Genomic DNA, 23,897 nt, shown 5'->3' with positions numbered 1-23,897 from the left:
TTTCAGTATCTGGTGTGACCCCCTTTTGCAGCAATAACTGCAAGTAACGTTTCTTGGAACTGCTGATTAGTCCTGCACAACGGCTTGTAGGAATTTTAGCCCCTTCCTCAGTACAGAACCACTTCAACTCTGTATTGTTGGTGGGTTTCATCCTATGCTTGCTTCAGGTTCTTCCACAATTCTCGGACAGATGTCCTGACATTTTCCTTCAGAATTTGCTTGTATAATTCAGAATTCATTGTTCCATCAATGATGGCAAGCCGTCTTGGACCAGATGCAGCAAAACAGACCCAAACCATGATAATACCACCACCACCACCATGTTTCACAGACGGGATAAGGTTCTTATGCTGGATTTTTCTCTTTTCTCCATACAGAACACTGCTCATTTAAACCAAAATGTTCTATTTTGGTCTCATCCATACATTTCTCCTCCTCTGGCTTGTCCACATGATCTTTAGCAAATTGCAGATGGGCAGCAATGTTCTTTTTGGAGAGCAGTGGCTTTCTTCTTGCGACTCTGCCATGGACACCATGGTTGTTCAGTGTTCTCCTGATGATGGACTCATAAACATTGGCTAATGTTAATGTGAGAAAGGCCTTTAGTTGCTTAGAAGTTAGCCTGCAGTCCTTTGAAACCTAGTGGACTTTTACACATCTTTGTTTTAGAGTGTTCTTTGTTGGTGGAGCACTCCTGGGGAGGGTAACAGTGGTCTTGAATTTCCTCCATTTGTTCACAATCTGTCTGACTGTGGATTAGTGGAGACCAAACTCTTTAGAGATGGCTTTGAAACCTTTTCTAGCCTGATGAGCAACACCAACTCTTTTTCTGAGGTCCTCAGAGATCTAATTTGTTTGTGCCATAATACACTTCCACAAACATGACCAAACTTTGATAGATCCCTGTTCTTTAAATAAAACAGGGTACACACTGACACCTGATCACACTGACACTGTCATCTCACTGATTAAAAACACCTCTGAACAGATGGACTCTAAATTCACCTTCAAATTAACAGCTAATCCTAGAGATTCACATAATTTTGCCGCTCACAGATATGTAATATTGGATCATTTTCCTGAATAAACAAATGACAAAGTATTTTTTTTTAATCTCATTTGCTTGATTAGGTTCTCTGTCAACTTTCAGGACTTGCATGAAAATCTGATTATTTGGGTTATATTTATGCAGAAATAGACAATTCTAAAGGGTTCACAAACTTTCAAGCAGAACTGTATGCACATAAGAAAATACACAACATAACCAAACATGAAAAAGTCCATAAATCTTTTATTGAATTATGAGTAAATGTGTCTGTATGTGCCTTGTATCTGTATGTGTGTACCTCTTGTCTGTTCTTAGTAATAGGGAGAACTGGATACTCATAACTGCCGAGCGAAGGCGGGGTGGTTCCTGGACCTATAAGTCAAAGGTCACGTGTCAAAACAGTTTGAATTGTGAATGTGAGTTATGCAATTCCATCCTAATTGGTAACACAGAAGCCAAACATGGAGGTAGGACATAGGACAGATGTTATGTTAATAGCACTGTACAATACTGATTCTAGTTAATCACATTAGTAAAATCAAATAATAAAGAGTCTTTAGTTGGTATGTGGGTGATTACTGGTTGGTAGTTCTGGCCTCCTGCTCTTCTGGTTTCCTCCATCTGATCCTGCCTTCTCTGGAGAAGTCTGTTCAGACAACTGCTCCACAGAGCTGCAGCAAATGCACACACAAAGAGAAAATTGTGTATCCTTGGGTCTTCTCCCAGTCTATTGTCTAGTTAACCACCAGCTGTCAATCATATTAATTCACCTGCACACATTTATACTTCTCTATGCAACACTAAACCCTGGTTCAAAAAGATTTAAGAGACTTTTAATGGTCTTTTTAAACAAACCGTGTATATACTGTCAAAATGCTAAATGTTGTTTAGTACGGCAGACCTTTTAAAACTAAACTTGGTCAAAGGATCATGCATTGATATTTACTTTATGAAAATGCATGCGTATCGACTTATCCTAAAAGCACGTGTCTCCTGTCGTGTTTTTATTCCAATTAGCGATGACTACACACGTCTCATCAATATTTATTGTTTATATTTCTGAATACTCTTAAAGTAAGCCTGTATAATAAAATTAACAGTTTTAATCAGCAAAAACACTCATGACTTATACCTGTCTGTAGTAGAAGGAGCTTCGGCCTGCTTTTTCACTTCATCGGTGATTGTGATGTTTGCAAACTGTACCCCGACAGTAAACCAGTGGGCTATCTGAGCTGATGTGATGGCCTGATGCATCCTGCACAAACCATACAAAAATCATGCAAAAAACGACAAATAATCAAACGCCGAGAAGAGCTCACATGCGTCCACTCGCGCTCTCTAGCATCTCCTTCCGCGCCGCGGCCGCTCTGCCAGCAGGTGGGGCGGAGAACAGGTTAACGCTCACTTTTTTATTTTAAAAAATAACGAAAACTTTTGTTGTTGTAGTAGTAGTATATGATTCGCTAATAGACCAGAGTAAGTTGTTGAGATATTAAAGTCAATCTAAATGTAATTACATTCATTAGGGACCTGCGACTGTTGATTTGAACGTTCAGAATCTAGATGTATCAGTCGGTGACGATTTTTCCCGCCAAATCCGTCACAGAGCACGGCCTGCCAGAAAAAAAGTTCAAAATAATTTTAGAACATAAATTAAGCAAATATATGGTTGTACAGATATAAAATTCATGTTATTGTTTTGATATTGTTTCTTAATTAAAATGTACTTTTGTACAAAGCTGATAGAGATGCAGAAGATGAAACAGGATGAAATTAAAAAAAGAAAAGGTGACAAAGAAAAAACGTTAAAACATTACAAATAAGAAACTTTCTTATATATTTTTTTTTATTTTGTTTTCACTAAAATATACTGTAATGTATGTCACTTTGTTTCCATCCAAGCATTGACTGCTTCTAAGTGTATACTCAGAGTCAGAGTAATGGGCAACAAAAATCTTAAGTATGCAGACTAAAGTAAGCAAGGCAAGGTCTTTAGTTTAATGGAAGGCTCCACTGTGACAAGATTGTTTTTATTCCTGGGCAATAAATAACAGTGGAAATGTTCAATGGCTTTTTGTAGGCTGATTTTCAAAAAGAGCCAACCCTGAGAAATACCCACTGGAATAAAAGGTGTGGCAAAATGCAGTTTCCATCTACTCATAATGAGTGATCATGAGTCATTTAACATCAGATTATGGTCAGATCTGCAGTTGTGTACATACATTTCGAATAAAAAAGTCAAAGATGTATAGTTAAGGATCAATAGTTACTATCAAGATACTCAAGATTAATAGTTACTATGTTTCATTCATATACCAACTGCAGCATTCACTCGAACTGCTCAGTTCAGACAGGCTCCCTGGCTAAACTCCGCCCATACCTAAAAAAGTAACTTTTGATTGGCTCTCCAGAACCTCATCTCCAAGATACACCCAATGAACTCTAACGGTAAGTTACAATCCTCCTTTAGTTGAATGATTTATAATACTGATTTTCTCTGGTAGGGGTCGATGAACTATGAACGATGAAATATATTATACTCCTTTTTATTCTTGCTAAAACATTTTGAACCGGGGGTTTACTATAAAATATTCACAGGCGGTACAGGAAGGTCACGGGTTTTTCCATGTCGTGTTTGCAGTTTCACATGGTTGCGCATCGTTCCGAGGCTTTGATTGGTTGAGCGTTGAGATGGGGAGGTCGGAACGTCATTCATTACGGACTGAGATGATAGGAGGGTCTTTATGACAGTACTCTTTACAGAGCTTAACAACCTGTTCGATCAGAGCTCAGAGCTCACTGTGCTGTCTTTAGCTGCTACCTTTATTATTTGTCTCAAATGGCTGCATACAAGCTGGTTCTCATTCGCCATGGCGAGAGCTGCTGGAATCAGGAGAATCGCTTCTGTGGTTGGTTCGACGCGGACCTGAGCGAGACAGGGGCTCAGGAGGCAAAGAAAGGCGGTCAAGCTTTAAAAGGTCTGTATAGTATTATATTTTCCAGCATTATGGTTTTTGAATGAGCGTTGTAAATCTGCTGTCCTATGTATATCAGCAGATTAGCTCTAGTTTAGTTTTTGAAAGAACATCTGCGTTATGTCTTAACTGAGTGTCCCTTTGCCCACGTTGTTTTATTAATGCTTGCTTTGAGATTTTTGCATTTTAAATAATAAAAGTCAAACCGGAAAATTCAAATGACCTTCAGAAGACTGTGTGCATCCCCGGCACAGCCCCGCCTCCGACATGACGCGTGTACGATCTGAACCAATAAGCTGGCGGTTTGCCTTTTACTGACGGGTAGAGGGCGGGGCCTATCTGATGCGAACGTGCAACACAGGACGTGATTTTGTTCACGTGCTGAATTTTCCAGTCAGGGATGCAATAAAGTGACTTTTTGACGCGTTTACAGTTATGCATTTTGTATATAATATATATTATAAATTAGAATATTTTAATAATTATAATGTAATATTATATTATTTTAATAACTATAACAAAATATTATCTACATTTAATATTCTACATTTTTAAAATAAGTTATTATAATATTAATTTGTATAGTTTTAATTCCGTATTAGGGCTATGCTGTATTAAATGTGCATTAAATAATATTTTAATTATAAGAAAAATAAATTACTATCATAATATATTAAGTTGTATTATGTTGAATTCTGTGTTCCATATACTGTGTCTTTGCAGATGCAGGGTTTAAGTTTGACATTTGTTATACCTCGGTACTGAAGAGGGCCATCCGGACGTTATGGATTGTTTTGGACAGTATTGATCAGATGTGGCTGCCTGTGCACAGGACCTGGCGCCTGAATGAACGCCATTATGGTGGTCTCACTGGGTTAAACAAGGCTGAGACTGCGGCCAAGCATGGTGAAGCCCAGGTTAAGATTTGGAGGCGCTCCTATGACATCCCTCCACCGACTATGGATGCAGATCATGACTTTTACAGCATCATCAGCAAGGTGGGGTCTTCAGCATCTTTTATTCATTATGGTACTTTAAACCCTTAATTTGTTGCATTCAAATGCATATTTTGGATGTATTTGTCTTCATAATTAGTCACTCCCCCTTCTTAGATTCCATAGATTCTCAAAATATATAAGAAACGACTCATAAGTGTATAAATGCACATGGTGAGGATGTACTTAGTTTTTAGCTTTCTGAATGGATGATATTGCATGATGACAGCATGCCTATCAACTTTTTTATTATCTGCATTCTTACATCCCATACAACGAAAATCATAGAGTTCATACGCCATTTTAACATGCATTATACCAATTCATGAGTCTGAAAACCAAATTTGTTGCAGCATGTTGATGTTACACATTGAAATTGACATCCTAGTAGTTAATCAGTGCAAAGACTCAGAAAACAAAGTTCAAACCTTATTTGTATAGGAAACCGCTTACAAATGTTGATAGCATTTCATAGGTCATAGGAAAACTCTGGTTTTCCTATGACCTAGAACAGGTGTCTGCAACCTTCAACGTCAAAAGAGCCATTTTGGCCCCTTTCCCACCGAATAAAATTCACGTGGAGCCACAAAATATTTGATCCCCAAATAAAGATAACACGGCATATAGCTAAAGTGTTATATTCAGTTATGTTACAGGGCAGGGGAGTAGCAATCATTTCAGAAGTGAGGGGACAGAAATGTCAAATGTAATAATAATAATAATAATAATAATAATAATAATAATAATAATAATAATAATAATAATAATAATAATAGAAATGTCAAATGTAATAATAATAATAATAATAATAATAATAATAATAATAATAGGCCTATTCATATTTATTTATGTATGTCTAATTTACAACCAAAAAAAACTTTTCTTATCTCTTACTTTTAATTGGCTAAGAAATAAAATACACTGCTGGACAATAACCAATCATTTGTCTTCTATAATATTTTTGATATATATTTTACTAATGACAATTTTATGGTTATGATTGTATAATCAGTATAATACTTTATATACTACAAAGACTTTTTCCATTTTTATCAAAGAAGAAGCTATACAATATAAGAATAAGAAAATATATTGTATAGCTTCTGTACTGTAATTAATGCTATGGCAATTACTACTGTATCATTCATATAAAAGACTTGAAAAACACATATAAACCATATATTGTCACAATCGTTTATTTTCTTCACGTTTCATCAGTTAAGGTTTATGCTTGTTATTCAGCTTAGCTACAGCGATAGCGGGATGCCTTTGTCCATATTAGGGATTTCCTGGCGTCAAAAGTTACTTCTATCATATGAGTCCATTTTGGACTTTCTGTACGAGAGTGCTCTCCGGCTTCGAGTATGAATGAAGCACAGCACATGAGAGTGTTCAGCGCTCCGTGACATCGTTTTGGATAAGAATAAAACGTATCCAAAACGACGTGACTATCTTGTCTCTTTTAATTTAAATCTAGATTTATTCACATTGGCCCTTGAAAACCTCTTTGTGAACACACTTGCCCGAGAAAAAGTGCATGGGAAGAGTTTAGGATTTATTAAAAGTCGGGGGGACACCTCCCCCGCGTATTGTATACCCATGCTACAGGGAGCCACCACAGAGGGATGAAAGAGCCGCCGGTTGCCGACCCTTGACCTAGAACAAACTAACAAGTCAAGAATTTCTATTAAGATTAAAAGAGCAGAACTATTACACGGTGGTGATATGTTTATAGAACATTTGAGTAATGCGTGCACCAATTTTGTCTTGTGGGATGTCTTGTCTTTCTATAGGACAGACGTTATGCTGATTTGACCGAGGACCAGCTGCCTTCTTGTGAGAGTCTGAAGGACACTATTGCACGGGCCCTACCCTTCTGGAATGAGGAGATTGTGCCTCAAATCAAGGAGGGAAAGAAAGTGTTGATTGCTGCTCATGGAAACAGTTTGAGAGGCATTGTGAAGCACTTAGAAGGTAATTATCCCACAGTATAATTTCAATCCCTTGTTCAAGGTTCTCACCATCATTGAAATCCTTTAAATATGATTTCCATATCTGGAAAAGTCATGGAAATTAATATAATCTTTCATAAAGATTTTTTAAAGTAACGTTACCGGAAACTTTTTTTTTTTTTTATGTAAGCTAGTTGCCAAGGCATTTCTCATTTTCATTTAATTAAACTTGATGTACTAAAGTAACTAAAATTAAAACGGAATAAATTAATAAAAACTATTTAGACACATAAAAAAACGAATAAAAATGCCAAAAAAACAAAAATTACTCAAACTTTAAAATTAAAATGGATAATATAAAAATAAAAATGACTTGTGGAGTCACCACAGATTATTTCAATTTAATTTCTTCCATAGTCTCAGTTTGTTTCTTCACACTTACAGGTATGTCTGAGGAGGCCATCATGGAGCTGAATCTGCCCACAGGCATCCCTATTCTTTATGAGCTGGACAAGAACCTGAAGCCCATCAAGCCCATGCAGTTCCTCGGAGACAAGGAAACTGTTCGCAAAGCCATGGAAGCTGTGGCAGCACAGGGCAAAGCCAAGAAATAGCGTATATACTCCCATATTTAACATCAATGAGACAGAGCTATATGGAAATATATATACAAGTTAAAAAATATAGGATCAATATGTAACCAGTTTGAAATGTTAGAATTTTGGAATGGTTGTGAGTATTTATTACTTAAACAGTTTACAAGGACCACATATTTTTGTTTGGATTTGTCTTTATGTAATTCATTCCATAATTTACTTTGTCTCCACTCTATATTTGGTCAACTGTTGTCAATGTGGCATCTCCAAGTACATTTCTTTTCACATTAAACCAGTGTTGAGACTGTTTGTTGGCCTGTGTGATTCTGCTTGATGTATGCTGGTACATGTAAACTTGTGTCAGTTCTTGTTTATTTGATGATGGTTTTGCAGTGCTTTATTGCAGATTGAACACTGACTTCTACAAATCTTCGGAGTGTTTCACCAAACTCCAGTTTCAGTGATGGTGCTCTTGCTGTTTTAAAATTAGTTATTTACACCAAGCACAATTTAGGATCTCATAACCATCCATTTGGCCAAAAAGAATATGCATCCATTATTTTATGTTAACTTGCACTATAATTGCATAGGCACATTAATCAATACAATTTGAATGTCACTTTTTGAATGTCAATGATACAACATGTCTCTTAAGACCTTGTTCCACATCCTTCAAATATCTAATTTGAAGGACATTATTCTGCTCCACAAACTTCTCAAACAGACAAAGGCCACCTCCTACTCCAAAATAGTGAGATTTGGTTGCCAAATAAACAATGCCATTCTCATCAAGCAGGTCACAAAACACACTATGAAGTGAAGAGTAGTAGTCCGTGTTATATATGGTTTCTGATGTGAAGATAATGTCATATTTCGGTGATGGGGTTTTATTTTGCATAAGTGTGAGAAAAGAGTTCCAGTCGCCTGAGAAGAAACCACAACGATCTTGTAATTTCTCTGTTGCAATCAGGGCTTTTCTCTTACACGGTGGGCTGCTATTTTTCTCTTCATTTTCATCATCTTCACAATTGAGAAAAACATTTGGCACTGTTAACTGCTCTATCACAGTGCTGTTATAATCCTGGAAATCAACTTTGCTGGCTCCTCTCTTCAATGCAAGTATGCCAAGTAGACCAGCTCCACAGCCTAAGTCTAACACTCTTTTCCCAGCGAAGGTCTCTCCTTCATCATCAATGTACTCAAGTAGATTGTAAGTGCATTCCCATATCTTAAGTCCACCCTCATAGACTCCAGAGATGAGGTCTGAGTTTTGAGTCAGTGTTTTGGCCAGTATCTCCTCACTGTCCTCTCGTTCAGGAGCAGTCTTCTCAAACACTGATTCATTGAGACAGAGCAGGGGAGGCAGGGCACCTATAGTGATGGTTTCAGGCACCCAGTTCTCAATTTGGGTTAGAGGATCCAACAAAGGTTGGTGCTCCACAGCATCCTTTATCTTCTTTGGGACAGTTGCACTGACTTCCTATGGAAAGAATACAATGTGCATATGATCTTGACAGATGCAATCACAACATGGGGTGTAAGCTTGAGTAAATACCCCCACATATTGTTGATTTACGCTTTCACATTAACTGTTAAAATGGAATATCATATAGTCCTAGAATTTAAAGTGTGCTGTACATTTCAAGCATAATTTTAGATTTTACAGTCAGCTGTCTTGCAGCATTAGCCAAGATATAGCGGGTTTTAACATGCCAATAATAAATTCCCTTACCGAGCACTTAAGAGCCACTTCTTTTGCTTTGTCGTCTTTGTTTTCTTTATCGATTGTTTCGTTTGTCTGTAAAGGAATATCGAAGTTGAAACTGAATGCCATCTCTTGTACTATTTCGACCCACTCAGTGCCCTTAGCACGTGTGAACATCTACTATTGTTATCCGAGTCCTGAACGAATTGTTCTTTTGAGTCGGATCTTTTCAATGCATTGGTTGAACAGAACAGGTTCAGAAATAGGTCCGAGTTATTTAAACTGCATTTTCAGCCAATAGGTGTACATTATTTTAGCAATGTAAATGCAAATTATAATCGCGTTTTAAATAAGTTCATGGTTATTGTGAGTTAGATTTGTGAGTTAGATTATTGTGAGTTAGCAGCAATTACGTTCGGACGTAAAAGAATCACTGAATTGTTTCTTGAGCCGTTCCTTCGAAAGAACCGATTCGCGAAAATGACTTGGACATGAATCAAACTGCAATTCCCACAATTCCCTGGTGCAGTTTGTCTTAAATCCTATAAAAATAGAACCTAAATGCCATTAATTCATTAAATACCACACAATATAACGTAATTTTGATTATTAATAATATAAAAATATACATTATAAAAATATTCCCAGATAATATTTCCGCTTTCTGCGCCTTAAACTACAATTCCCAGAATTCTCAGCGTGACAGCTGAGCTCACATCCCTGAGCGTCAGACAGACAGACAGACAGCAGATGAAATCAAAGGGATAGAAACTGCTGCTTCCAATTATTTATCTCCGTCTGTGCCAATATATATATATATATATAAACATTCAACGGTATCATGAGTTGATTTTATCGCAGTTTTAGGAGAAGATCTTGGGCAGGTAAGACAACCGATTGTACAAATTTCTGCCATGCTGTGCTCTTTGATGTTTAGCTCTTGCTGTTTGATTCAGTCAGGTCGAGGTACTAAACATCACTGTTATCCTTTGTTTCATCCTTGTGCGGTATACAGAGACATATATATATATATATATATATATACGTATATTTGTATATTTATGTATCTATATATGAGTGTGTATTGGACAGATTATAGATAAATGAAAGACAGACAGACAGATAGATAGTATATTTACATTCATTTTGACACTGTGATGTACTAACTTAACAATATCTTTGAGTGTATTTCTCTTAATGATACAGATTATAGATAAATGAAAGACAGACAGACAGATAGATAGTATATTTATATATGTAACTATATATTGTAGATATTTCATTTTGACACTGTGATGTACTAACTTAACAATATCTTTGAGTGTATTTCTCTTAATGATCATTTTAGAGGCACAGACTCACGATCTGTCCCTAAGATTATAGTCTGTTTATGACATGGGGGGGATGGTGTATGATGTTGACCATTTTTACACAAATCTTACAGTATCTACTGGCCACTATAACTATTACATCTCTTTCTGCTTATGTCTGTCACAATTACAATGTTATATCATATGGGTGGTGGTGTTCCCTCCACATTCACTAGTGTGACCGGAATGTAGACTGTCCAGATCCGTCGTCGCTCACATGTCTCAATTTGACAACGTCTGGGCATGCAGTGCTAGCATTAACATTTTTTGAATTCTAACTGGGGACACACCTATATGATTAATAAATGTATTGTCTTGCCACTGATTTTGTGTTTTGCCTTACGTTTTTAAATAAATAAAGTTTCTCTTCATCATCCCAGATCTTTGTTTATGTATATATTAATCTAAATTCACATCCAGCGCCTCTTTAAGGGATGGCTTGAAACATTTCTAATAAGATTAATGGTTTGATTACAACTACAAATCCACGGAAAGATGCATTAGTCACTAGCCTAACCATCCCTGAGTTTTATTTCTAAACCTAAGTAAACTTAAAAGGGCAGGGTGTTGTAGGTGCATTGTTATTATCAGTGCAATCATGTAAAGTATGCTGCTTTCTAAAGACTGAACAAAAGAGGGCATCAACCTTTCGTATATTTGTATTATGTTAGATAATTCAGGGGTATCAGAAAACTAAACCATGCTTGCATTATTGGTTTATATCAATCCACACCATCTGCTTAGAAGGATACTTGATCAATCTAATTGTCTTACAGGTTCAGCATGAGGGCAATTGTCAGTGAGCAAATTGCAGGCCGTATGCAGAGGAACTTGCTTGTGCCGATATTCAGGATGTTCGAACAGGTTATTAAAAGATAAGATCTTGTCTTTACAGGGGCTGAACATGCGTCCCTGCTCTACTGTCATGCACCTGCTGCTGCGATGCATGCGCGGATGTGGCAGACACAGTCGCAGTCGCATGCCCAGAAGACTGAGGCAGCCTGTGAGCTACATCAAACTGATCTTCAAATCCCTTTATTTTAACTCGCTCACTAACTCTGAAGTGGTACTGGACTGCATCCTTGAACCAGTGTTTTGGACGGTGGAGGTTGTCACACGATGGTTTGGAATGGTAAATCTCACAATTACCATCATGTTGTTTTGTTGCAATGTCGGTTTGTTTTTCTTACACTCTGCGCTTTTTCTGTTCTCTTAAGGTTTTTGTGTTTTTAGTAGTAGCTCTTACCAGTTCTGTGGTTTTCATCGCATACTTCTGCCTTCTACCGTTGGTCCTCCAAACGTACTCTCTTGGCTGGATGATGTGGCACATTTGTTACGGGAATTGGATCTTGGTCATGATTGTCTTCCATTACTACAAAGCCACAAACACTCCTCCTGGATACCCTCCAAAGGTTTGGCACCCTTTAAGAAGTGTGCACATACCACACACACACACACCAGAAGTGTGTGTTCAATGTCATTCTTGACATGACAGTTCCTCTTTCTTTCTTTCACATTGTGTTTCAGATGAAAAACGAGGTCCCGTTTGTGTCATTCTGTAAAAAGTGTGTCATTCCTAAACCAGCACGAAGTCATCACTGTGGCATCTGTAAAACGTAAGAGACACACAGTTTTCTCTGTCCTAACAGGCTTATAAAATCTGACTGGTGACTCAGTGTCAGCTGCATTGAATAATATTATTGTAAGAAACTCACATGTATCAACATCCCTGTATCTTTCTCTACAGATGTATTCTAAAAATGGATCATCATTGCCGTATCCTTTTTAAATCACCATACATTTTGTAAATAGTGCACCCATTTGGTCTTATTTTACTCTAAAATTCTTATATACTGGCTATGTTTTTTTAGTTAAACATTCAGTTTAAAGGAATAGTTCATCCAAAAATGACAATTCTGTCATCATTTATTCAGATTCATGTTGTTGCAAACTATACACAAGTTGTATTGCATTAATTTATTATAACTGCATGGAAAAGACTGACAAGAACAGTTTTCAGAATAGAATTCAACAGTTTTTTTTAAATGATAACTTACAAAACCTACTGTGAGCTACAAGGTTGTTTACTTTTGTTGAATCCATCAGCTCACATTATTTGAACATAAATATTTTTTAATAATCATGTTTACTAACAAAATTCCTTGTGGAAAATCTACTTTACCCATGATTCAGAAAGAAAATCCATATTAATCAGAGAAACTAACAAACAGATTGCCCCAAAAGAACACTTTAATATGTAATATAAAAAATATAAAAATATTCATTTTGCAATAAACATTTAATATATTCTTTCTATATACATATTCAACATCTTTAAATCAGTAGTTTTATAATTATCCATTGCTTTTTGTTATGATTGTCATTTAAAATTCTTCATGGTATTGTAGATATTTCCCTGATTAAAACCGTTAAAAGTATAGTTTACCCAAAAGTGAAAATTTTCTGTTGAACATAAAAAAGAATAGGAAAAACTACTATGGAGGTCAAAATATCTTCTTTTATGTTTAACTGAAGTATTTCTTTAAGTACTTGTACCATTGTATTTTTGTCCAATTTTCAAATACTTTTTTGCTTCAAATCAAAATTTGTAATATTATGAATTGCCTTGTAGCTAGTTGGATTTGTTAATGGCTTATAACTTTTTAACAAAGACTTTATTTAAAAATCCCTGTTGGAAAAATTGTGACAAGGCAGCTGAAAAGCTTGACAGGCATTGTTGCTCTCCAGTTTCCCTTTTGCGTTCCACAGGGGAACAAAAGTAGTAAAGGTTTTAGAATGACTCAAATGTGAGTAAGTAACAATCAAATTTACATTTAAATTGAATTTAGATAGAATTGAAATTAAATTTGGTGAATTATTCCTTTAACAGCCCAGATGCAATTCATCTTTTTCCACTTCTGTGTAGTTAAGTCCTTAATTATTGATATTCAGCTTGGCTTAACAACTGTGTTGGCCATTACAATCATCGTTACTTCTTCTCCTTTTGTGTCTTTTTGACTTTGGGCTGCATGTATTGCAGCATCAGCGGTCGCAATCTGTTTATCGATGCATACAATGCCATAGATGTAAGGCTTTGTTTTTTTTATACATTTGTTGTTTTGTCTTTGCTCTTTTCCATTTAGTCTAGCTCGGTCTTTGTATCATAACATTTTGAAGCTTGAAAAAGACCTAGGTGGGCATTGTTTTTTCCTTTACTTATTCTAATGAATAAGGTAGATAACTTCTCTCTTTCTGAATGGTTGTGTCTCTCCTTTTCTCTTTCTGTTCTTAAAGTCTGGTGTAGTGGGAATGTTTTAACTGCCAGCTGTCTCTCTGCCATTCCATAGCAATTCAGACACTTGGAAGCGGAGAAACAGGGTGTCCCGGTGACAGGGATTGGGTTTCTCATCGGCATTGTCCCGTCAGAAGGCGTGGCTGGGAAGGGAGTACAGGTGGCTCAAGTCGTTTTTCCTGCTGTTGCTTTGGCTCTAGAGCTGTAATTTTTGTTTTCTGTATCACGGTTCATTATTTAACGCTCTTAAACAAACAGCATGCTATGAAAACCAACAAATTATTTCTGACCTTCCCTATCCCAATGCTAACAGCGCATATTTAAATGAGTATTACTTACAATTAGATGAGGGGGATTTACTGGTGAACTTTAGACTTTTTAAGCTCTGCTTGGTACTATCTGGTGCGTTACAATTTCCATTTGGAGCAATGAATCAGAAACATTGCACATGTGTAGTTTTTAGTTTGACGATAACAGGAAATATTTCTTGAGCACATTAGAATGATTTCTGAAGGATCATCTGACACTTGAGTCATGGCTGCTGAAAATTCAGCTTTGCTATCACAGGAATACATTTTAGTTTGAAATGTATTCAAATAGATCAGTTGTTGTAAATAGTAATAACATTTCACAATATTACTGTTTTTACTGTGTTTTAATTGAATAATTGCAGCCTTGGTGAGCATAGGAGACTTTTTTAAAAAAGCATTAAAAGATCTTACTAAACCCAAATATTTGAACATTAGTATGTATGCATAAATAACATACAGTAGTTGCACTCATATAACTCAGTATTCACATAATATTTTAAATCTTTATATTTATAAAATTATCTTCAAGTATATTGCTATATTTTATTAATGTAAATTATATTTATTATTATGCATTATATTTTGAATAATGTAAAATATTTTTTGCTTTTCTGATGCTTCAATGGACAAAGGAAATTTCACAACCTCCATACACCTACAAAGACAGAATGTTTCACAAGAGTGTTATCTACATGTGGGTTCTTACAAGGTAGTCTATTATAACTAATAGTCTATTATAAATAGTAAAACCCCAATACTGGTTTTACTATTTCCATAGACTCACATCTTTTGTTATGTTTGCTGTTTTTTCCATCAGCACAGTGTCAGTCGCCCTAGGAGCTCTCACACTGTGGCATGCTGTACTTATCACCCGTGGAGAAACCAGCATTGAACGCCATATAAACAACAAAGAGGCCAAACGTTTGGCAAAACGTGGAAAGGTAAGTTATAAAAGTCTGAACTTTTATAACTGATTGGAATTAATTTTCTTCCTATTGTTTGATCTCTGGTAACTATGTCAAAACTATAACACATTTTATAATTATTTTTGATCTATGATTTGACCTTTTCTCTCTTTTTAAAGGTCTATCGTAATCCTTTTAATTATGGTAAACTTAACAACTGGAAGGTGTTCTTTGGTGTAGAAAAGAGAAGGTATAATTACACATTTTACATGCTCTTAGTCAAATTCTGCAGTCTGTAAGCTGTGATTTTAATGTAAATTATTATAATCGTCTTCACAGTCATTGGCTGACTCGTGTTCTCCTGCCCTCTGGACACACCCCATATGGTGACGGACTGACATGGGACATTTACCCTCTTAAAAAAGACATGATGCCAGTCTGAGACATTAAAGACTTGACTGCCTTAGTTGGCGATGACCAACATGCTCATCAGGGTGAGCCTCACCCGCTGTGCCAAGGCTGAATGCAGAACCAGAGCCCTGGGAACACAGGAGTCTGCAGAGCCCAGATTTAGACAGTGATCTCACTGGGGGACTTTTGCTCTTTCTGGCCAAATGAAAGGGCTGCCCTCCAAAAAATACCATGCATATTTTGGATGTTTCTATCAATATTTTATAATGAAATCATGACAGTTGTCTGTGCGATCTATGGAAGATACTGTGCTTAAAGGGATAGTTCACCCAAAAATGAAAAAACTGTCACCATTTACTCACCCTCCACTTGTTCCAAACTTGTGTGAGTTTCTTTCTTCTGTTGAACACAAAAAAGATATTTTAAAGAATGATGGTAACCAAACAGTTAACGGTTGCCATTGACTTCCATAGTATGGAAAAAAATACTATGAAGGTCAGTGCCTACTGTCAACTGTTACCAAAAAGGTATCTTCTTTTGTGTTCAACAGAAGAAAGAAACTCACACAGGTTTGGAACAAGTAGAGGGTGAGTAAAAGATGACAGTATTTTCATTTTTGGGTGAACTATTCCTTTAAAGCAGGGTTTGTAGCCATGTGGGGCTTAATGTTTGATTATGTAAATATGATTTTTAACTCATTATTTGTATCACTTACAGTATCATTATTTAAATGCACTGAAATCCAATACTTCATTTCCAAAGTCAACCACATCTGAAGAAACTTGCCTAGAATTTTATTTTATGTTAAATAAATGTCTTGTTTCATCATCTTACAGTTTAGATTTTTGTTAACATCTATAAATGCATCACTGTGCATTAAATATATTGCTGCCTTTAGATGGCAGTGTACCATCATTTCACCATTTCATATTCTTTTTTTACCCTCCAGGTCAGTGGTGATTAATAGCAAATAACTACAGTTTTATTGTTGCAACAGTAACTGGTGTAGTGTTTGGGAAAATATATATGAATATGCATTTTATTTAATAATAATTTTTAATACATATTGGATTTCTGCTGTTTCTCCATGGAGCGCTTGCTCACGATAATGTGCAAGAGCGCCCTCTAGTCGCAGATTTAGCTAGTTCACCGATTTCATCGTTTAGAGCTCTACACGGATTTATTCTTCTTTAGGGATTTGAGTGTGGACTACATCGGGAAGTATGTGTGTGTTGAACTCAGAGGATAATTTAATATCAAGTTTAGATTTGTATTAACTGTCTACTGACTTCATTAGTGTGATAACTGTGTCTTCTTGGATCAGCTTAAGGCAAATGTCGACTCAGCGGAATACAACGTGCTTGTGTCTGCCCTCGGACAGCAACACATCTGATAACCTAAAATAATATTCAACTAGATCAAATCTTTCTTATGCAAAAACAAAATATCATTTATTAACGTCATTGACTAGGACTGTAGAAATGCATTTATTCGGGCATCCAGGCGTCTGAAGCTTGGTCCTGATGTGAGTTAGTTTGAGTGATGGGAAGTTGTTTTGGAGTGATACGACAAAGGTCTCACTTGTCCTCCAGGAATGCATCCAGATACAGCACCAAAGGAGGAGGTAAGGCTTCATCTGTGAGGAATCCTAGTTGCAAATAGTGTGAATGCCTAGGCTGTGGTGTTCCTTGAATGAGGAAACTTATTTGTCCTACTCTGATTTTTTTTTTATTTTTGATATTTCTAATATTTAGATATTTTATGATATTTATTATTATTAACGTTTCTATTATAATAACTTTTCTATTTTAAAAACATTTTTAAATGTCATGGACTCCTAAATATGACCTTGTACATGAGACCCCCATACTAAAATTGTAAAGGAATCCATAGAATTCCTGTATTATAAATTAATATTAATGTCTTAATTATTATTTGAAAACTATTTATATTAAATAAAAAAAAAAAATTAGTACTGTACTGTTAGATTTTTTTTTATTTACTAATTTATTTATTTTAATCTATTTTAAGGTTATATTTATTTGTTTTAATATTATTTTAATTGATTTATTTTTAAATTTTTTACTCCTATTTATCTAAACTTTTCCATGCACTTCCTTGTGCCCCCTTGGGGGTCCCTGGACCCCATTTTGAAAATACCAAAATCATCTTAAATATCTCTAGGCACCATTTCAAAATGGGCATTTAGGGTACATTTTCTTTGTTGTACAAGGGCAGGTCTTACACTATGGAACCCATAAGTCCCTGCAGTAACTCTAAAGAATGTTATTGATTTCTTAAGCAAACCAACATGAAAGAAAGTCTCCTTGAATTACTTAATTTTGATGGCACAGCGCAAAGAAGATTAACATATAGGATATTATATAAACTTCTTGTCTGCTTAAATGCTAAAATGTTATTCCTTTACCTAGAAATCCATTAAGATTGGGACATTTTAGATTAGATGTATTTGTGGAATCGCTTGGATGCACCTGCTCTAGACATTCCTGGGATTTACGGTTTATTTTTGACTATCCGTCCTGGTCTAAAATAGAGTTGACTGGATTAGGTTTGTTGTAAAAAGTCACTCATACATCTAAACCCAAGCCAGGGATTGTAAAAGCAAGGTCTATTTCTTGCTGCTAGAAGATATCTTGGTGATCTGCTTTGATTTATATTTGTTCAGTTGTTATTTTTAGATTCAGAAAACAGGTGATGGGCGTGTACATTTTGCAAGAAACTGGTCTAAGCTACTAGCGGAGTGTCATGAGTTTTGCTGTGACAGGACAATTTATAGCACTGCGCATGTGGAGTTGATTGTCTCTCAAACCCCGGCATGAAGTCATAGGAGCGACTGTGCAGTAACTTTTCACTGGTTAGAGGAATAACTGACTGCTCAGACCATGGGAGTTGCAAACTCAAGAGACTATCAACCAACGATAACAGTTGTGCTGAAAAGTAAGTAGCATACAGCGCACAATTATTAGCAGTGTATGGTTAGAGATACTACAACTGCTGAGGTTGTTGATAAACAGTAGCCTACTTATTTGTTAGTATAAGACCCTAAATCTAAAGAAATGTTTGGCAGGTTTTCGGTCACGCCTGTTCTGTAACACCAAAGTTCCCTGCCATTGGAAGCCAAATTAAATGAGCATTTTAATCGCCTGTATTTAGTAATTAAAAAGGAAGTTCGCAAGATGTTAGATGGACTGGCCGTGTTTAGTTTGATGACTTACACAGTCAGCTCGATTTTTGTGTGCGTGGAATTACAGTATTACTTTAACTGTGTGTTAAACATGCTGGTTTATTACAGTGCATCATGGACTTGGACTTGATGGATTTAGGAGTGATGCATGATGGGAAAGAGGCCACTAAATCCTGATTTGCATCGCCCGATTAAGTCTTTAATCTCAGACACTATAAATAATTTGTTTAGTTTTTTCCAGTGTGTCGCAGTGACAGCTGCTTTGACTCGAAAGCAGGGTTATTACAATTGTGATGAAGATTCAAAGCATTTACAGTATGTTTCTTTTGAAATCTGTGCGGCGATTCTGTCACGTTTTGTTTGTGTACAAATGATTCAGCCACTTATGGTCTGAGCCAATAGCCTTCAAAGGGATTTCCCTTTGACCTACTGTACATGAGCTCTTCGTCTTTAGTCAACATTGAGCTGGGCTGGGTTGACTGTTGGGATTTAGGTTGTTGTTTAGATGCTAATTTTTATTGCATTTTTACATTTGATCCGTATAGCGTCATAGTTCATTTAAAGGAAAAGTAGTTTTAAACTGCTTAGAAATCTTTGCTACATGTCAAAGAGAAGCTTCTAGCATGGAAAATCTTGGAAAGGTCCACTGAATCTCATTTGGGCAAAAGCTGTGATGTCACATGCACTATGTAAGACGTATTTGCTGCCCTTGTTTTTAAAAAGAAATCAGAACCATTTTTGCGAGCCCAAGTGGAAAAGTTAATATCCTATGACAGAGGGCCGACTGTGCAGTAAAAGAGATTAATTCTGGGACACGGCCCCAGCTTTTGATGGCCGTAAAGAGATCTGGGATGCACTGAAAGCTGCAGCTGTAGCGATTGAATGTAACGACCATGAACTGGCGCAGGCTATTGTAGATGGAGCCAGCATCACACTGCCTCTTGGTAAACATTTAAACAGCATTTTAATACACAGATCTAGTGAAAATATTTCCGTTTTGTATTTTGTAAATGTAATACAACTTTATTTTCTTACAAAATGTTTATAATTATCATTCGATTGGTTTTAATGGAATTATTAATGCAATAATTATTCAAGAAATTGCTTTAAATTGATCAAAAGTGACAATAAAAACATTTATAATGTTACAATTTTTTCCCCATAAGTGCTGTTTATCAAAGACTCCTGATTTGTTTTCGGTTTCCACAAAAATATTAACCATTTTTAACACTGATAATAATAAGAGAAGTTGCTTGAGCATCAAATCGGCATAATAAAATGATTTTTGAAGGATGTGACACTGAGGACTAGAGTAATGGCTGATGAAAATTCAACTTTGTAATCACAGAAATAAATTACATTTTAAAATATGTGACCCTGGACCACAAAACCAGTCTTAAGTCGCTGGGGTATGTATATTTGTAGCAATAGCCAAAAATACATTGTATGGGTCAAAATTATAGATTTTTCTTTTATGCCAAAAATCATTAGGACATTAAGTAAAGATCATGTTCCATGAATATATTTAGTAAATTTTCTACTGTAAATATATCAAAACTTAATTTTTGATTAGTAATATGCATTGCTAAGGACTTCATTTGGACAACTTTAAAGGCGATTTTCTCAATATTTTGATTTTTTGCACCCTCAGATTCCAGATTTTCAAATAGTTGTATCTCGGCCAAAAATTGTCCTATCATAACAAACCATAAATCAATGGAAAGCTTATTCATTCAACTTTTAGATGATGTATAAATCTCAGTTTAGAAAAATTTACCCTTATGTTTTGTGGTCCAGGGTCATATATATTAAAATAGAAAACAGTTCAATTAAATCGTAATAATGTTTACCATAAGAGACTTTAAAAAATCTTACTTACCCCAAGTTTATACATATAAATATACATACATATACACATACTAAATATACACATTTGGTTTAATGACAACAGCATTTGAGCTGAATTGGAGCTTTTGTTTTGCTCTTTCAGGGTCCCTTATGGAGTGCTATGATGAACTGGGGAACCGCTATCAGCTCCCTGCATACTGCTTGGCTCCTCCAGTCAACCTGGTGTCCAAGTGCAACGATCATAATGTGTCTGAAAACTCTGAGCTACAGGAGAAGAAGGAGAAGGAGTTCCAGCTGAAGGTGCGTCTCTCCAGCGGAAAAGACCTTCGCCTCAGTGCCACGATGGCCGATTCCATTCGTCAGCTGAAAAAACAGCTTCAAATTCAGGAAGACATTGATACTGCCCACCAGCGATGGTTTTTCTCTGGAAAGCTACTCACGGATAAAACACATTTACAAGACACCAAGATCCAGAAGGACTTTGTAATACAGGTCATTGTTAGTCAGCCCATTGTTCCCAACTAAACACAAATCTTTGAACTGGGACTCAATGAACTCAAACCTATGTTTTTATTATATAAAGTCACTGATCAGGTGTGAGTTTCAACACTTGTGCTTTTTAAATATTAAGCACAAACATTTCTTCCAGAAATGTCTACTTTTTCTAACCTATGAGGAGCTGAAAAGGTCAAATATACATGCATATAAGCATGTGTAAAACATTAATATAGTTCCACAGCAATTGGAGAGTATATTCACAAGATTTTGCAAAATCAGTTCTTAAGTTTCTTTTTATTTACTGTATGCTTAACAATCCATAATTGTAGCATACTAAATGTATAATATTAAATTAGATACCTTGCCTTTTTGGTTTTAATATCCCTACATATGTTGTGTGGATATTAATTTCCATATTCTATGTGGTATCATTTGACTTGATCCTTGATTCAGTCTGCTGTCCATTACTGAGCAGAACTCTTTTAAATTTACAGAGCGTATGGATTTTTAAAATCTTATTAGGGCACTAATCATAGACTGTTATGAGACTCTTACGTATCTGTGTTATGTGTAAAAAAACAACCTGTGTTCATATGCTGAAGTTGTTTGTATACATTTGTTTGTAGACATGATTTTATCATTTATTGCAGGACAGACAGGTTAATCATTTCTAATAAAAATTAATTTTAAATGAATACGGTTTGTAATCAATGTTGAAAAACAAAACAACTAGGTCTAAAATGTACAATTACTGCATATTGTAATATTTAACAGTTTCTCACTGTCAACATTTCACAAGTTTTTATTACATTTGACAGATTTTTATACTGTGTCAAAGGTGTCTTTTTAACTGAATTTTTGATTGAAAGGTTGACTGGCTTCATTTACGAATTGTCTTAAGTGAATACGAGAGAAATTCTGTTAACATCATTTGTGGCATAATGCCAATCACAACAGAGAAGATTTATTTAATATGATGTGATGAAATTAAATAGCAATTTTAAAACATGTCAGAATGTGTGTCAGTGTAAATACCAGAGAAATGTTTATTTTTAACACCATATTTTAATAAACAACATACAAATATATATGTCTGACTGACAAACTCTGGTTTATTTTCCTAATATCAGCTTATCATATGTCCTGTCATGTGTGAGTAAGTGGAAACCTTTTTGTTATCCTTTGATCTTTTAATAATATACAAGATGAAGCAAATTGAAACTAGTATAGTATATTTTATATGAGTGCCAGCCCATGTTGGAATTAAGGGAAATGAAAAAGTAGACAAAATGGTCTTTAATTATATGTGGTGAATTTTTGGAAGTTGAGACAGTAGAACTTGTTTAAATGCTATCTCTTAAATATGAAAGAGAACATATTAAAGTAATAAAAGAATTAGAAATTTCAGGTTACCGTTAATTTTAAGTTCATCTCTTACATAGTGATCGAGGAGCAGGAATAATAATTAAAACGGTTCAAAGTTCAATTAGGAACAGTGTGACAGGAACATAAAAGCAACTCGTGAGTTTATTTTTTAATGCTCAGTAGATGGCGGTATGCGACCCCCACCAAAGAAGACGCCCGCTGATGACGCAAGCCTAAGCGCGACACGCAGAGTCAGACTGGAGAGACAAGCGTGACGGCAGCACTGTAAGGATTTTCACCTGCTAAAATGGTGAAGTCCGGAAAACTTCGATCCGGAACAGCCCAGAAAATCAGGCGATGGAAGAAGGGGCACAGTAGTGACTCCAATCCGGAGACAAGTCGCTATCGAAAGGCCGCGAGAAGTCGATATTTCAGCCGTCCCTCTGGTAAGACTTTGGCCTGTCTGACAACACGTGGGTAACGTTAGCTGGTCGAACTTCGTAAATAAGCTAAAAAAAAATCATGCTTGGTTCATTTGGAGTAGGGTTGGGTACCGAAACCCGGTACCAATATGGCACCGGTACCTATGTAACCGGTATGTGAACCGAATCCGAACGCAGATTTCGGTGCCTCATTTCGGTGCCATGCCTGAGCGATCGATTGAAATATTTCCTCCGGTTCTTCGAAACGGACGTAAGAAGCATCACTGGCACCGCACATCTAATAATACAAATCCAACACATCTTTGTGGTAACGAGAGTGTCCATGTTGTTTTCACATTCCGACTTAAAAGCACAACTCGGGAAATGCGAGCATCCGAGGAGCGCGTGAATGCAGTAATTAAGTTACACTTGCTCTGATGGCAGCACGTAGCCTTCCGTTAACTAAGCTAAACATGCTTAAATTAAAATGCCTAATGCTAAACCTCCCTTGTATTCACATTTCTAAACCTGTTGTCCAACAAAAGAGAACATTATAACCTTTTTACTCCACAACACCAGTCAGATGCTTCCTTTTGTGATCTGATGAGGCTTCTTGTCACAGAATGATGCTGAAAATATGTTCCATATGCTACTTTAAAAAGAATACATCGATTAGCAATAGATTATAAATTAGGGTGACCCATACATCCTCTTTTCCCCGGACATGTCCTCTTTTTGGACCTACAAAAATGCGTCCGGCCGGGATTTCTTAATTGCCCAAAATATCCGGGATTCGGCTGTTTTCTTAATCTCACTCCCGCTGAATCTCTGACCATTGCCGCCTGCTCCCGCAACATGTGTTTCGCTCACGCGATTTTCGTGTCCACTCCTTAAAACATTGTATATAATTTTGGCGCATCAGGGAACCGCTCTCAGGATGCGGTGTATTTAAATATTTTTGAATGAGCGTTTGCGCTGTTTACTTTCACTTTCGATTTC

At 36.1% G+C, this 23,897-nt stretch overlaps 6 protein-coding genes across 8 annotated transcripts in view; 4 read left to right on the top strand and 2 right to left on the bottom strand.

Moving 5' to 3' along the window:
* tdrd9 (tudor domain containing 9) overlaps window positions 1-2,630 on the bottom strand; it is a 35,515-nt gene extending 32,885 nt beyond the window's left edge. Inside the window, exons 1-4 of the mRNA XM_016460777.1 lie at window positions 2,566-2,630; window positions 2,181-2,303; window positions 1,628-1,722; window positions 1,347-1,420 (exon numbers count right to left, since the gene is read on the bottom strand). Coding sequence (XP_016316263.1) covers window positions 1,347-1,420; window positions 1,628-1,722; window positions 2,181-2,303; window positions 2,566-2,567 — 294 coding nt within the window. The 5' untranslated portion in view covers window positions 2,568-2,630. The remainder of the gene's footprint in view (window positions 1-1,346; window positions 1,421-1,627; window positions 1,723-2,180; window positions 2,304-2,565) is intronic.
* Window positions 2,631-3,586: 956 nt separating this feature from the next.
* LOC107668811 (phosphoglycerate mutase 1-like) lies at window positions 3,587-7,821 on the top strand. Its single transcript, XM_016460806.1, has 4 exons — window positions 3,587-4,026; window positions 4,747-5,021; window positions 6,812-6,992; window positions 7,415-7,821. Exons 1-4 carry the CDS (start codon window positions 3,888-3,890, stop codon window positions 7,582-7,584), a joined length of 765 nt encoding a protein of 254 aa, XP_016316292.1. The 5' UTR covers window positions 3,587-3,887; the 3' UTR covers window positions 7,585-7,821.
* Window positions 7,822-7,898: 77 nt separating this feature from the next.
* LOC107668810 (histidine protein methyltransferase 1 homolog) lies at window positions 7,899-9,479 on the bottom strand. The gene is made up of 2 exons (XM_016460804.1): window positions 9,299-9,479; window positions 7,899-9,046 (listed from the first exon to the last, which is right to left on the bottom strand). The coding sequence occupies exons 1-2, from the start codon at window positions 9,446-9,448 to the stop codon at window positions 8,183-8,185; spliced, it is 1,014 nt and encodes a 337-aa protein (XP_016316290.1). The 5' UTR covers window positions 9,449-9,479; the 3' UTR covers window positions 7,899-8,182.
* A 518-nt stretch (window positions 9,480-9,997) lies between these two features.
* On the top strand, window positions 9,998-15,930 carry zdhhc16a (zDHHC palmitoyltransferase 16a). 2 transcript variants are annotated; one of them, XM_016460755.1, is made up of 11 exons: window positions 9,998-10,155; window positions 11,537-11,773; window positions 11,859-12,053; window positions 12,169-12,257; window positions 12,389-12,417; window positions 13,594-13,727; window positions 13,989-14,093; window positions 14,877-14,953; window positions 15,062-15,185; window positions 15,329-15,399; window positions 15,489-15,930. In XM_016460755.1, exons 2-11 carry the CDS (start codon window positions 11,546-11,548, stop codon window positions 15,589-15,591), a joined length of 1,155 nt encoding a protein of 384 aa, XP_016316241.1. In that variant the 5' UTR covers window positions 9,998-10,155; window positions 11,537-11,545; the 3' UTR covers window positions 15,592-15,930. The 2 variants fall into 2 exon arrangements, with proteins under 2 accessions (XP_016316241.1, XP_016316242.1); XM_016460756.1 differs by lacking the exon at window positions 13,989-14,093.
* A 2,184-nt stretch (window positions 15,931-18,114) lies between these two features.
* Window positions 18,115-21,384, top strand: LOC107668798 (ubiquitin domain-containing protein 1-like). Of its 2 annotated transcripts, none has more exons than XM_016460786.1 (2): window positions 18,115-18,518; window positions 20,756-21,384. In XM_016460786.1, the coding sequence occupies exons 1-2, from the start codon at window positions 18,464-18,466 to the stop codon at window positions 21,136-21,138; spliced, it is 438 nt and encodes a 145-aa protein (XP_016316272.1). In that variant the 5' UTR covers window positions 18,115-18,463; the 3' UTR covers window positions 21,139-21,384. The 2 variants fall into 2 exon arrangements, with proteins under 2 accessions (XP_016316272.1, XP_016316273.1); XM_016460787.1 differs by lacking the exon at window positions 18,115-18,518 and adding an exon at window positions 19,542-19,709.
* Window positions 21,385-22,670: 1,286 nt separating this feature from the next.
* Window positions 22,671-23,897, top strand: part of rrp12 (ribosomal RNA processing 12 homolog) — an 11,972-nt gene continuing 10,745 nt past the window's right edge. The window contains exon 1 of the mRNA XM_016460784.1: window positions 22,671-22,922. Within this exon, the coding sequence (XP_016316270.1) occupies window positions 22,784-22,922 (139 nt within the window). The 5' untranslated portion in view covers window positions 22,671-22,783. The remainder of the gene's footprint in view (window positions 22,923-23,897) is intronic.

The sequence above is a fragment of the Sinocyclocheilus anshuiensis genome, unplaced genomic scaffold, assembly GCF_001515605.1.
Source record: "Sinocyclocheilus anshuiensis isolate Anshui unplaced genomic scaffold, SAMN03320099.WGS_v1.1 scaffold72, whole genome shotgun sequence".
In the NCBI taxonomy this organism is placed as follows: domain Eukaryota; kingdom Metazoa; phylum Chordata; class Actinopteri; order Cypriniformes; family Cyprinidae; genus Sinocyclocheilus; species Sinocyclocheilus anshuiensis.
This window is presented reverse-complemented; position numbering and strand designations above follow the sequence as displayed.